Below are 15428 nucleotides of genomic sequence, written 5' to 3'. Positions count from 1 at the left end.
AATCTGTTTTATTAATCGGTTTGTTGTTGTTTTTTTTACCACGTCATCTATTTATGAAACTATGTTGACAATACAAGAACTGCCTATACAGTATATTAAAGATACGGTATAGGGCTTCCTGGACACTGCAGTTAACCGAAACAGTCAATGCTCCATCTGACGGGATTATACAGCATTGCAACCATCTTTTTAGAAAACGCAGGCGGGCGGGGCATCGTTAACTGCGTCATCGCGGGGAATCACATTCCGTGCACGGATCGTGCATGGTCCTGTCATGCTCCAGGCGGCTGTTTGACGTGGCTCCCACTGTATGTGTCCCCCTTTTATAACCATTGCTCCGTGTATATTGCCTTACTCTTTGGATTGCCACAAAGCAACCTGCGAGATTGGAGAAAGGTTGAGAAGACATCGTGAGAGGTAACAACAGCGTCCTGAAAACGAGACGGACTGTGAACGGACAGAAACAGAAATGCTCCTACACCACCACATAATTACGATTCGGATAGTGATTCCGAGTGGGCCCTTGCTATCGAATCAGTATCCAAGGGTTTTCTTTTTTAATTTTGTTTCTTTTATAAAAAATCATAATGCTGTGCGACGAAGGGCCCAGTTCACGACTGGCAGCCGCGTTTAAACAGGGAGCCCTTCACAGCGCAACGTAGTTGGGCGCACATGGCTAGTATATATATATATATATATATATATATATATATATATATATATATATATATATATTTGTGTGTGTATACTGTATATATATATATATATATATATATATATATATATATATATATATTGTGTGTGTATACTGTATATATATATATATATATATATGCATATGATAGACATTAAAACAAAACAATATCACAAATCATTGTAACTGCTAAGAGTCCTGAATCTAAAAACCATATTTATACCAATCACACATGTCAATAATGTAGTTTAACTAAACACATTTTAAGTAATTTACTAGAAGCTTCTAATATCTTTTGGAAATGGATTTTAAGGACTACATGCTCCTACTGTATGTTGCATACCCATTGGTTGTTCATAGTTTAGGCTTTATCACACCCTAGTATTGGTGCTATAACATATTGTCAAACAACAAAAATACCTTTAATACAGTTTCTTGACCACCTTCATGTGTTTAGACTTGACACTGTTCTAGTGACCCATTTATCCATTTGTAAAGCCACCTCAGAATGGTGGTTAGCCCGTGCATATCCAAGCTTCATCGGTCTCTCTATTATAAAAACAATCCTGGAAAGGAAAAGCAGGGCAACAATATGTGATCTTTTTGGAAGTTCTCAGAAGACACTTAAAAGACCCGCAAGACGCAAACAATATCAAATAACGCTCAGTCATGTAAAGAGACGTAGCACACACAGATCCTGTGCTCTCAGCACATATAAAGCCTATAAGGACAATGCGTTCTAGATGAAACGTCAATGAAAGAAGAAGAAAGAGCAGCACGGAGAAAAGAGGCCCCAAAGCATTAGAGAGAAAAAGAGGCAGTTAAGAGATTATGAAAGCAGTGGAATTCGAAAGGCTCAAACAAATGATGGCGCGAAACACATGCAGAGAAAGGTAAAGAATAGAAATAGAAAGAAGCCTTTTTTGTTTTAAGTGACTGTTAGGTCTAATTGAGGGAGGGTGGAGTACAGCACGGAAGACTGATAGCAGCGCGACAGCATCTCCTTAGCATGCGTTCAGCTGCACCCCACCCCTTGACAACATGAGCAGCATAACATTGATCCCTCGCTATATTGCGCTTCGACTTTCGCGGCTTCACTCCATCACGGATTTTAAATGTAAGCATATCTAAATATATATCACAGATTTTTCGCTGGTTTGTGGATTTCTGCGGACAATGGGTATTTTAATTTATGGTACATGCTTCCTCAATTTGTTTGTCCAGTTGATTTCATACAAGGGACGCTATTGGCAGATGGCTGAGAAGCTACCCAATCAGAGCTCGTATTACGTATTAAATAAAACTCCTCAATAATATACAATATGCTTCCAGCACAGTGCTTCGCACTCCTCAAAGCTCTAACAGCCCTTATTGATTTTTGATTGTTTGATTTTCTCTGTCTCTCTCACTCTGTCTGACATACTCTGCTCCTGACGGAGTGGGTGTGAGCAGAGGGGCTGTTTGCACAGAGGCTGTTTGCTTAGAAGATACGGACGCTCCTGTAAAAAATGCTGTAAGGCTACCTTCACATTGATCCCTTCATTGTGGCCGCTTTATCGCGGGTGCTTTGTATACTTAAAAGCTCAACAGCCCTATTGATTTTTGATTGTTTACTTTACTTTCTCTCGCTGACATTCTCTGCTCCTGATGCGCACCTTGAAGAGGAAGATATGTTTGCATTCTTTTAATTGTGAGAAAGAACTGTCATCTTTGTCTTGTAATGGAGCACAGTTTAAAATTTTGACTAAAGGGTGTTATTTCATGTCTAGAGGGCTCTAATAATGTTAAAAACATATTTAGAAGGTCATAAACAGGTTTCCTATGCTCTAACAGCGAAAATATTACATTTATAAATAAAGAATCCTACTTCGTGGAAATTCATTTATCTGTCTGGAGCGGATTAACCACTATAAACGTGGGATTACTGTATAACTGTGCGGAGAATATTTATAAACAGTGTGGGAGAGTTTCTAAGGGCTTAAAATATATAAAACTAACCATACAAACATATGGTTTCTACTTCTCAGATTTTCACCTATCGCGGGGGGTTCTGGAACGCAACCCCTGCGATCGAGGAGGGATTACTGTATACGTCCTGAGAAAGAGATTTAACCATGCCCGGGGCTGGAAATAAATGACAAGTATTGTGTTTACAACATAACGTGAGACAAGAAATAACAAAAAAGCCAATAGAGATCCAATATATGGACATAGGTGATATGTCAGAAGTATGTAAATATTGTAAGGCTTTGAAGTTTAAGTCAAGAGAACAACAACAAAACAGAGTTTACCTCACATCCATTTACTGGTTACTTTGCAAAAAAAAATTTTTAACTTTCTGATGATGTAGATTGTTTTGTCTGTGCTGAAATTCCAAACAGAGAAACCTATCCTAAATTATGGTACAAAGTCATTATACACAAGTCTCACAGACTTCATTTAAAAGATTCAGCACATTGGAACTCGAAAGATTCCAAATATTGATTTTACAGATCTTCTGAAATAAAAGTGAAACTAATTAAATAGCAACAATTCAAAGAAAAAAAAATCTTAAAAGTGTGTATCTAGAAAAACAAAAATGGGGGTTGGCGAGTGAAGCAAGCAGGGTGCGAAGCTCCCTAGTTTTAAACAAGAACAAGCCTTAGATGAAATGCCAATCCATTATTCCATAAATCAAAAATTCTCAAAAAGCTTTTCAACAGAGTGAATGCTGTATCTGTGATAAATGTCTTTATTTTTTTCTTTTAGATTTTGCAGGGATTGAATCTGAAAGTGCAAAGTGGAACAACAATTGCCTTGATTGGAGCCAGTGGCTGTGGAAAAAGTACAACAATTCAACTTCTACAACGATTCTATGACCCTCTAGGTGGAGAAGTATGGAAACTGCTTCTACAATTTATATTCTGTTTCAAGTTACATTTGTGTTGCAATCATGAATTTTAGCTTTATTTATGTTCCTTCATGAAATACAGTACTTTATGTATGCTATCTGTAATATTCATACATTTAAAAGTGTGAACTTATTATTCATTTATGTTTTCTTTTTAATCACCAACAATGAACATTTGATATTTCATTAAAAGATCTTTACTGGCTGTCCTAGTAGTCTCATAAGCATGACATTGTAAGTTTAGTTGGATTAACCACTGTAAGGACTAAAGAGAGAAAGAAGATAAAGTACTGTGGTCCAGGAAGGTCCCGATTAAATGGCAGTGATGCTACAGTGTAAATGTTTACTGAGCTTCAGTGTCCGAGGTTGGGTTGCTTCTGTGGGCTGTCTGGCTCCAACAGTCACAGTCCATGTAATGAACACCGACTGCTGGTCATGACATTTCTTTTATAGCCAAGTGACAGGTAGGATAACGGCTTGCAGGGTGGACAGAGGTCTCCATCTCTGTTGGAAGAGGAAGACAGGTTCAGTATCTATGCTTCTCCCCCATTTTTCCCCAGTTTACCTTGTGAGTTGAACTTCCCACACTCTCTTGTTGCAGGCTTCAGTGTGGATAATTTGAAAAAGTTAAAGTTAAATACAACAGAAATTGTTTTTATTAGCAGTTCTCTAGATTCTAGTCTAATATGATTACCTTCAGTTACTAAGTCAAAGTTACATTTTTGATTTGTTTCATCTCAACATAGATTACTCTTGATGGACTAGACATTCGTACCCTTAATGTCAAATGGCTAAGGGAGAATATTGGCATAGTAAGTCAAGAACCAGTGCTTTTTGCCACAACTATTGCAGAAAATATACGATATGGCAGAGAAGATGCAACAGATGCAGAAATTGACCAAGCAATTAAAGAGGCCAATGCCTATGATTTTATATCTAGGCTTCCTGATGTAAGTATCTTATGTAAATATCATAAAGGTGTTTGTATTTAGTTTTACTCATAATCTTAAGTTTTATTCATTAATTTGTTTGGTCCTGTTTGGATAATGACAAGTCACTCCTTAGTTTTTTTCTCAGTGGATTCCATACTTTTTACATTTGAGAATGCAGTGCATTTCTTCTGTTTATAGTTTAACTTTGAAATATAAAACTCTTATTTTAAAAGGAACGTAAACATCTGTGTTTTTCTGTTTTTTAGTAATCTAGAAATGTCTTTATTATTTTTTTGATTCTTTGATACAAAATTTAAAACAACAACAATATTTAAGATGCCTCCAAATTTCAAAAATGCAAATACCAGAACACACTGTTTATACTGAACAATGTATAAGTGCTCTAACACAGTTTAAATGTCACTCTTTGTCACATTTTAAAGGGCTTAAACACCATGGTTGGGGAAAAAGGGGCACAGCTAAGTGGAGGACAGAAGCAGAGGATTGCCATTGCTCGGGCTATTGTCAAGAATCCAAAGATTCTTCTCTTGGATGAAGCAACCTCAGCCCTCGATAATCAGAGTGAATATATTGTCCAGACAGCTTTAGATAAGGTAAATAAAAACAAATTCAATTTCCTTACCACAGTGATTATACTAGGGCTGTCTGTGCTAAAGGGATGCAAATGTTTTTTGGCCTATAACTTGACTTTATTTTAATATACCACTTGGCAATGGCAGCAACTATATACAGATGTTAATGAAGTCGGTGGAAAGGTCCAAATGTTTTAATTTTAATGGGTGAGAAAGTTTCAATACATTTTATTATAGTATTGATTTAGAGAGTGATAGAATCCTTAAGAAACTTATAAGTAGTAACCCACAAGGCATCATAAATGTTGGGCAACCAAGAAAGCAGTGGATGTAGAAAGTGGAAGCGGATCTGTGAAAATTCCAACTGAATAAATGGAGGAAAAAAGCAAGAGACAAAGAGCAATGGGCAGAATCATTAAGGCAGTGGAATGAAATTCTATACTAATAAAAGGCAAAGCCCTCACTCACTCACTCACTCACTCACTCACTCACTGACTCATCACTAATTCTCCAACTTGCCGTGTAGGTAGAAGGCTGAAATTTGGCAGGTTCATTCCTTACAGCTTCCTTACAAAAGTTGGGCAGGTTTCATATCGAAATTCTACGCATAATGGTCATAACTAGAAGCTATTTTTCTCCATTTACTGTAATGGAGTTGAGCTCGAAAGCCGTGGGGGGCGGCGTTTCGTTGACATAATCACGCCTCCTACGTAATCACGCAGTACGTAGAAAACCAGGAAGAGCTCCAAAAACCGCTGAAGAAAACATACATTATATAATTAAGAAGGCAGCGAAACAATTAGAAGCGAGCGAGTGACATATAAAACCATATTCAGCGGCTCACGTGATCTGACGCAGTGCGCAGACAAAAAGCAACAGTTCCAAAGAGTGCTGAACAAAAACCAAATTACACTGCTACGCTCAAATAGACAAACCACACGCCATGGCGCAATAGTAGAGGCTTCGCCTCTAGCGCCGGCGTCCGAGGTTCGATTCACGAGAGGGGATGCACTGAGTATGTACGCGTGCTTCCCGATTCATTTAGCCTCGCATCCCCTTGATTTGAGACGTATGAAAAAATATGCGGTTAACGCAGAAAGACAGATCACCAATTGAAGCTTTATGAATAATGGATTCTTTATTCGCGATCAATGATTGTTTAGGTAAAGCCATACTCAGTGTATTCATTAGATGAATGGTAAAAAAGTAAGAGCGAGGGGAGGGTAACTTATTGAGGCACGCAGGCAAAACCACAATAGCACGCAGGCTCAATGTACTGTAGTGTGCGTCAACTCGATCTGAATTGCGCGTTCACATTTGAAAAAATATATCTTTTCAAGTTCTATTTAGCAGAGATGGGGACAAGTTGCATATGATAAAGTCCAAGCAAGTTTCAAGTGTTAACCATAAAGTCTCGAGTCAAGTCTCAAGTCACAGTTAAGACAAATCAAGCAAGTCAAGTCAAGTCAAGGGTTCACCCTAAGCAAGTCAAGTCGAGTCCTGATAAGTTTCAAGCCAAGTCAAGTCAAGTTGCAGTACTAAAACAAACAGAGGTTAAATTTTCGATACGTTTATTTTTGCACAGAAAAACTTTTACAGAAAAGATGAACTTATATACATATATTATGTATCTTATTTGCATTGCTATATTTAAATTATATGCATATCTGTGCTACATTAATATCTGAAAATAAAATTGTGTTGCTTACACAAAATGTTTAAAACTAAGAAATCCAGTCTAAAATGTATAATGCAATTCAATCTGAAAGTTTACTTTGACAACAATGTACAGATAATGTACTCACCCCCTTGTCATCCAATATGTTCATGTCTTTCTTTCCTCAGTCATAAAGAAATTGTTTGTTTTTTTTGTTTTGAGGAAAACATTTCAGGATTTCTGTCTATATATAATGGATATGTATGGCGAAGTTTGAACTTCAAAATGCAGTTTAAATGCAGCTTCAGAAAGCCCGAAATGATTGGTTATTTTCCAAACAAATTGACAATTTATATACTTTTTAGCCTCAAATGCTGGTCTTGTCTCCTCACTGTGCAGTCTGTGTGATTCGGTAAATACAGTTAGTAGATGTCAAAAAAACAACAATCCCTTTTATATCTTTAATGTCAAAAACATCCTGCAATGCTGTTTTTACCTTTTTTTGTAAAGGGTATTTGAGCTTTTATACATGTTAACTGTGTAAACACTGTGTCTGCACTTTTGCTGCAATCTAAGACTGTATTTACCCGAATCACACAGACTGCGCAGAGACAACACAAGACCAGAATTTGAGGTTAAAAAGTATATAAATTGTCCATTTGTTTAGAAAATAACCGATTGTTTCGCTAGATAAGACTCCTCCTCCTTGGCTGGAATCGTTTAGAGTCTTCTGAAGCTGCATATAAACTGCAATTTGGAAATTCAAATTTCGGGGTGCCATACATATCCATTATATAGAGAGAAATCCTGAAATGTTTTCCTCAAAAAAACAATTTCTTAATGATCGAGGAAATGTTTTCTATATGATGCTTTAATACTTATGCTGTCCATTATAAGGCACAGTAGGGGATTTATCCACTCTTTTTAATGTAACGTTAGTGATGAATCTCGTTAATTAAAATGAACGGATCTTTTTCATTTCAGCAGAATATAAATATAATGTATGTTAATATAGCCCAGTGATGAAGTTATGAAGCTTAATCGTCATCTCTGCGGTGGACGCGCAATATACACGTTTCATACATAATATATAATCTGATATATTTGTTTTCTATTTGAACTGGTTTCATTGTTATACAGCACACAACATTTTGTTGTTATTGTGAGTGTACACAAAAACATTATAGACACTTAACGCAACCGATTCGAACGATGAAATTATTCTTGTCTGTATGACCAAAAAGTTTTGAACGAGTTATTGAAGGAGAAGTGATTGCACCGACGCTTTCATCTTAGATTTTCATGCAGTATAATGTTACACGAGCTGCCATTCAACTAACCACACACAGTCAGTCCATACAAACGCTTGAAAATGCGCACATTTAATATAGACATAATAGTTTACATATAAAAAAACATGCAACCAAGGCCAAATTATGACAAACAGAAAAGATTAATTTAATTAATTAGTAATCGTTTTATTAAATTGACTATAAAGAATACGACTTTCTTACCTTTCCTTGTGGTTTTTAAAGTGCCGGATAAAATTTGATGTTGTGGTTGTCGTGTCTGATACTCTCGCGTTGCATTCTCTGCATCTGGCAAATCTTTTTTTGTTAGTACGGTCTAGTTCAAAGTCCTTATAGCCAAACGTGACTATATGAGGAGCTTGACTATTGTCTACCATGTTTGGCGCAGTTTGAGTTGTGCAGCGTTCTTCTTCTTCTTCTTCTTGGTAACGTTAGGAGCTGTGCAGCGTTAAGGGTGCAGGCGCCAATTATGGTGCTGCTGAGTCATAATTATTTTATTAAATTATTTTATTTTATTAAATGAATTATATTTAAAAGTTCAAGTCATTGTCGAGTCTTCCACTTTAAGTCAAGTCTCAAGTCACTTACTCAAAGTCAAGTCATTTTCCTCTCAAGTCAAAGTCAAGTCATTTTCTTACTTCAATCAAGCAAGTCTCAAGTCCTGAAAATTATGACTCGAGTCTGACTCGAGTCAAGTAATGTGACTCGAGTCCCCCATCTCTGCTATTTAGTCCATATGTGTCAAACTCAAGGCCCGCAGGACACATCCGGCCCGGCGTGTGATTTATATCTGGCCAGCAAGATCATTTTATATATTATTGTTATTAATGACCCAGGAATATGAAGCGCTGGTAACACAATAAACTACAGATCCCATAATGCAGCGCTTCAGCTGCCTTGCCGAACACTTACCGCGTTAATCAAGTCTAGCTTATGATGCTGCAAGTTATTGCGACGCTAGCCCACACAATGCCGAAGAGAAAAGGTGATTCTGAACATAGAGCCTTTAAAAACCGATGGGAGGCTGAGTATATGTTTACTGACATTGCCGGTATACCCGTGTGTCTCATTTGTGGAGCTAATGTGGCTGTAATTACAGAATTTAATCTAAGATGGCACTATGAGACAAAACATCAAGATAACCTGAAAGACCTGAATGCAATGCACAAGATACAGAAAGCATAAGAGTTAAAAAAGAATCTGACACTTCAGCAGACGTTTTCACCCGTGCAAAATCACAAAGTGATTTCAAGTGAAGCTACTTTTATGGGAGACACAAATGCACCAGTGCAACTTGCCCCACTTTCCCTGTTGCCAAGTGTTGTTGAACCAAGTCGGCACTACGGTGTTCCCAAATACGCACTTTGATGATAAACTGAGCGCACTGCGCACTGAGTTTGCACGGCGCTTTGGTGACTTTGAAGAACAAAAAAGAATTTTGAGTTGTTTCGCAACCCATTTGCCGTCGATGTGGAAACTGCACCTGTGCAGATTCAGATGGAGGTGATTGAGCTGCAGTGTAATGGCACACTGAAGGCAAAGTACGATACTGCACGGCCCGCGCATTTTATTCACTCCATCCATCCATCCATCCATCCATTTTCTAACCCGCTGAATCCGAATACAGGGTCACATTCCCGCAAAAATGCTCAAGCTCCGTCTACATGCGGCTCGAACCTTGTGCATGTTTGGTAGCACATATCTGTGTGAGAAGCTCTTCTCAGTCATGAAGACTAACAAAACAGCACACAGGAGTCGCCTCATTGATGAGCACCTGCAGTCTATCCTGAGAATCTCCACAACACAGAACCTCACACCAAACATAAACGAACTTGTTGCCAAGAAAAGATGCCAGGCGTCCAGCTCTGATAAAATGACATAAGAGCAAAGACAACTGAATGATTTGATTTGTTATTGCTGAAAGGAACACATTTTATTTATATTTCCAGGTTTTGTTATGCACCATGTTCATATTTGAATTTGTATAATTTTGACAGGATAAATTTTTATAGAGAGCAAAATCTTTTGGGATATTTAAAATTTAAGTTTATTGTTTATATAAAAGTACATAAGAGTAAAGAAATTTGAATGTTTGTTCTTTTAACATTTACTTTATTTCTAACTTGTATAATTTAGACAGGATATATTTTTATGGAGAGCAAAATATTATAATTATTTAAGGTTTGAGTTGATTTATTCTGGAATAATATTCTGTCGACTAAATAAAAATTCCTTCTATTTAAAATTTAAATAGAACTTGAACAGATACGATAGTTCATAATATCCAGGCAGACTTGCACGTAAGAGCAGGACTCATCTGTTTTAACAAACAGCGTATTGCACTGATACAAAATAGCCTGCCCATTTAATTATTTAGGAATGGATAAATCAATTAAGATTTTGTACAAATAATGTTTTTCATTTTTCTTCCTTCATGGATTCTGGCACCCCAGCAACAGTTGACTGTATATATGTGTGTATATATATATATATATATATATATATATATATATATATATATGTATATATATATATATATATACACAGTGGTGTGAAAAACTATTTGCCCCTTCCTGATTTCTTATTCTTTTGCATGTTTGTCACACAAAATGTTTCTGATCATCAAACACATTTAACCATTAGTCAAATATAACACAAGTAAACACAAAATGCAGTTTTTAAATGATGGTTTTTATCATTTAGGGAGAAAAAAAATCCAAAGCTACATGTCCCTGTGTGAAAAGTAATTGCCCCTTGAACCTAACCTAACTGTGGTGTATCACACCTGAGTTCAATTTCATGTAGCCACCCCAGGCCTGATTACTCCCACACCTGTTTCAATCAAGCAAATGAGAACAGAAGTAATTGAGATCTATCAGTCTGGTAAAGGTTATAAAGCCATTTCTAAAGCTTTGGGACTCTAGCGAACCACAGTGAGAGCCATTATCCACAAATGGCAAAAACATGGAACAGTGGTGATCCTTCCCAGGAGTGGCCAGCCAACCAAAATTACCCCAAGAGCGCAGAGACGACTCATCCGAGAGGTCACAAAAGACCCCAGGACAACGTCTAAAGAACTGCAGGCCTCACTTGCCTCAATTAACGTCAGTGTTCACGACTCCACCATAAGAAAGAGACTGGGCAAAAACGGCCTGCATGGCAGATTTCCAAGACTCAAACCACTGTTAAGCAAAAAGAACATTAGGGCTTGTCTCAATTTTGCTAAGAAACATCTAAATGATTGCCAAGACTTTTGGGAAAATACCTTGTGGACTGATGAGACAAAAGTTGAACTTTTTGGAAGGCAAATGTCCCGTTACATCTGGCGTTAAAGGAACACAGCATTTCCGAAAACGAACATCATACCAACAGTAAAATATGGTGGTGGTAGTGTGATGGTCTGGGGTTGTTTTGCTGCTTCAGGACCTGGAAGGCTTGCTGTGATAGATGGAACCATGAATTCTACTGTCTACCAAAAATCCTGAAGGAGAATGTCCGCCATCTGTTCGTCAACTCAAGCTGAAGCGATCTTGGGTGCTGCAACAGGACAATGACCCAAAACACACCAGCAAATCCACCTCTGAATGGCTGAAGAAAAACAAAATGAAGACTTTGGAGTGGCCTAGTCAAAGTCCTGACCTGAATCCAATTGAGATGCTATGGCATGACCTTAAAAAGGCGGTTCATGCAAGAAAACCCTCAAATAAAGCTGAATTACAACAATTCTGCAAAGATGAGTGGGCCAAAATTCCTCCAGAGCGCTGTAAAGACTCATTGCAAGTTATCAAAGCGCTTGATTGCAGTTATTGCTGCTAAGGGTGGCCCAACCAGTTATTAGGTTAAGGGGCAATTACTTTTCACACAGGGCCATGTAGGTTTGGATTTTTTCTCCCTAAATAATAAAACCATCATTTAAAAATTGTTTTGTGTTTACTTGTTATATGTGACTAATGGTTAAATGTGTTTGATGATCAGAAACATTTTGTGTGACAAACATGCAAAAGAATAAGAAATCAGGAAGGGGCAAATAGTTTTCACACCACTGTATATATATATATATATATATATATATGTGTTTGTGTGTATGTGTGTGTGTATGTATATATGTATATGTAGATATGTATATATGTGTGTATATATATATATATATATATATATATATATATATATATATATATATATATATATATATATATATATATATATATATGTATATATATATATATATATATATATATGTATATATATATATATATATATATATATATGTATATTATATATGTATGTGTGTGTGTATGTATATATATATATATATATGTATGTGTATATATATATATGACAGCAACACTCATCACTCACAACAGTGACAAAACAATTACATTGACAATCATGTTACGTTATTTTCAAAATGTTTCCTTTTCTTTTTCATTGCTTCTTTAACACACTACTTCTCCACTGCGAAGCGCGGGTATTCTGCTAGTAGATTTATATGATACAACAACACTTTCATACCTGCTGTAACAAAGCAAGTGCACTCTGGAGCAGAATTCTATGTTCAGGGACACATCAATGTAGTTCAGATTAGTGTTACGAATGGTAATTTATTAAACCTAAACTGTACATGGGAGGATAAAGGAAAAGAGAATACAAATACAAAGCAGGATATCAGAATAATAAATGTAAATGTCCTTCTGGCCTTTTCTTAACTTATCTGACTTAACTATATAGGCTCAGAGTGCTGCCCCCGTTCCAAAATTCAGTGGCCTCCTCTTCTTTCAAGTCTTAACTTCAATTCCACTCCCAACTTCAAGATTATCTGACCTTCTACTTCTGCTTCTTCTTTGTGTTTATGCTGGTCCATATCCTACATTCATTCAGATCATTTCCACCTACTGTATTGAAGTGTGAGGTAGATGTGTCAAATTCAGATTCTCACAACCAGATTTGTTTATACTAAAAATTAAAGTACCACACTCCATACATTATTTGACCCATTTTTTACTTCTAAAATATCTGTCACTCCAAATCCTTTTGTATTTTCCACTTTTTTCTTAATCATTCTTACTTCCTCCATGCAAACAAACTTAATTCAAACATATTATATCATTAACATGCACCCCCATGAGTGCTAACACCAAATTTAAACTAGTTTGTCCAAATCTTTACATCCTCCTTTCTCCTTCTACATATCAAACCTTTTTCTTGCGCTAACTCACATAATACAAAAACTGATTTGGTTATCTGACTTGAGGAAGTGGAAGCTCTTATAAGGCTACTACCAGAAACACCTTTAGTTCTACTCCAGCTTACCAGGGAGCACTATCAGGTCACCTCTATACCCACAGATACTCCAACAAGTACTACATTTTGCAGTAGTCTCTTTGGGACCCTTAACTCTTTAGCAGAATATTACTGCTGCAGCCGAAGAGTGTTCTGGGAAACAATTGCACCCACAGAGCTCATCTATAAGCAGGACTCTATTGGCATAGCATGTCAGCTAGGTAAAGGCATCCCAGCCAAAATGTGTATTGCCTCACCATTTATGCCATCCTTCTGGTCTTCTTACACTACTTAATTCAAAGTAGGTCCCTGGAGGGAATTCAGTTATTTGGTCATGCTTTCTATTAATTTAATACATACAGTATTTCAATTTTAGGCAAAATTACAAAATTTACTTGCAGCTCACTAACATTCTTTTTTTGTTCATTAGGATTTTTTTTTTGAAAAATCAATGCAGTAAAGAATAACGTGTACAATATTGCAGTTTGACTTTGCATAAGTACTCATCTGTAATATGTAACCTAATATGTTACACATTCTTGTAGCTGTGTATTTATTTATTTTTTTTAAATTGCAGGCAAGAGCTGGTCGGACTACAATTGTTATTGCTCATCGATTATCTACAATCAGAACAGCTGATATTATTGCTGGGTTTCAAAATGGAGTTGTTTGTGAGCAAGGAACCCACAGTGAGCTAATGGAAAAAAAAGGATTATACTACTCCCTTGTCATGCAGCAGGTATGGGACATAGTGAAATATTTCCACCTAATTGTTTTATCTTTTTGCTTCGCTGGATTAAGGAGTAGCCACTGATGTCATCTCAGTCTGAAGATAGTGATACAGTATAAACATCACAAATAATATTTTGGTGAGTTTTTCTTCATGACATCTCCATAAAAATGAGAGCAGTACAATTGAATGGAATTCATATACAATTACTTAAATAGCACGACATTTCCCAATCCCAATTGTATGTGTATCTAATTAATAATTTCCTACAACTTCTGTGTCAGAATTTAAAGGCAAGCTAAATAAGTTGCCCCCTTTGTCTGTTTTCCTCCCTGCTCTGAAACTGAGATTTGATGTAACCGATCAGAATAGTTTTGTTACCTGTTTATATTAAATATAAAGGATCTTGTATATTTCAATAAATAAAATTGTCTAATTGTCTGCTGGTTTGTCTGTTGTATAGGAGTCAAGCAACCACAAACAGAATTAAAAAAAATCAAGTGAAGCTCCCAAAAAAGTTCTCCTTTGCAGAAACATATGGATTTATTTTGTGCATAACTTCCACAGAATAATTATTATTCATCTTTACCTCTTGGATTATACTTGGTGCTCCATTTTTGCTAGTTTGATTTATTTGGCACAGTCTCTTTTCTTAATGTGAGGGAAATTAAATCTTTTTAAGAAATAAAGACACAAATACATAATTTTCCCTGCTAGACCCACTTATTCACTTGAATGCTCTGTAACTCCAAAGTAAATTATTGATGCACCAATTTTTTTTTTTTAATTTTATTGATATTAATTTTATTGCAAACATTCCATACAAATCAATCAGTTTTTACAAAAAGTAAAATAAGAACAAGTCGACCCCCACCCCAGAAAGAGAGACCAAGGCAAACGGTGTAAAATTTAAGGCTTGTAAACATACCTAAATTAATAAGTTTGATATGCCAATAGAGATTAATGCAGAAGACAAAGAATACAGAAATAATTGCTTCCTCTGTGCTTTAAGAGCTTATTTTAAAATATTACTGATTAGATCCTGCCATGTTTTGAAAAAAATCTGTACAGATCCTCTAACTGAGTATTTGATTTTTTTCCAATTTCAAATAGTATAAAACATCGGTTTCCCACTGACTTAAAGGAGGAGAGTTTGGGTTTTTCCAGTTTAGCAGAATAAGTCTGCATGCCAAAAGTGTAGTGAATTCAATCACAGTTTGTTTGTCTTTCTCCACTTTAAACCCATCTGGAAGAACACCAAACACAGCTGTTAATGGGTTTAGGAGGGATTGTGAGACCAAGGCTGTCTGAAAGGTAATTAAAATTTTGGTCCAGAATGATG

The 15428-nt window shown here is 36.3% G+C and overlaps 2 protein-coding genes across 2 annotated transcripts in view; both read left to right on the top strand.

Moving 5' to 3' along the window:
- Positions 1–15428, top strand: part of LOC120516128 (ATP-dependent translocase ABCB1-like) — a 506684-nt gene that overhangs the window by 294201 nt on the left and 197055 nt on the right. The window lies entirely within an intron of this gene.
- The window catches only part of LOC120516096 (ATP-dependent translocase ABCB1-like), a 166092-nt gene that overhangs the window by 103967 nt on the left and 46697 nt on the right, over positions 1–15428 (top strand). Inside the window, exons 33-36 of the mRNA XM_039737555.1 lie at positions 3443–3568; positions 4331–4534; positions 4960–5130; positions 13934–14095. Coding sequence (XP_039593489.1) covers positions 3443–3568; positions 4331–4534; positions 4960–5130; positions 13934–14095 — 663 coding nt within the window. The remainder of the gene's footprint in view (positions 1–3442; positions 3569–4330; positions 4535–4959; positions 5131–13933; positions 14096–15428) is intronic.

This window comes from Polypterus senegalus, chromosome 15, assembly GCF_016835505.1.
Source record: "Polypterus senegalus isolate Bchr_013 chromosome 15, ASM1683550v1, whole genome shotgun sequence".
NCBI lineage: Eukaryota > Metazoa > Chordata > Cladistia > Polypteriformes > Polypteridae > Polypterus > Polypterus senegalus.
Note: the sequence above shows the minus strand (reverse complement) of the source record. Positions and strands in the feature narration are given on the sequence as shown.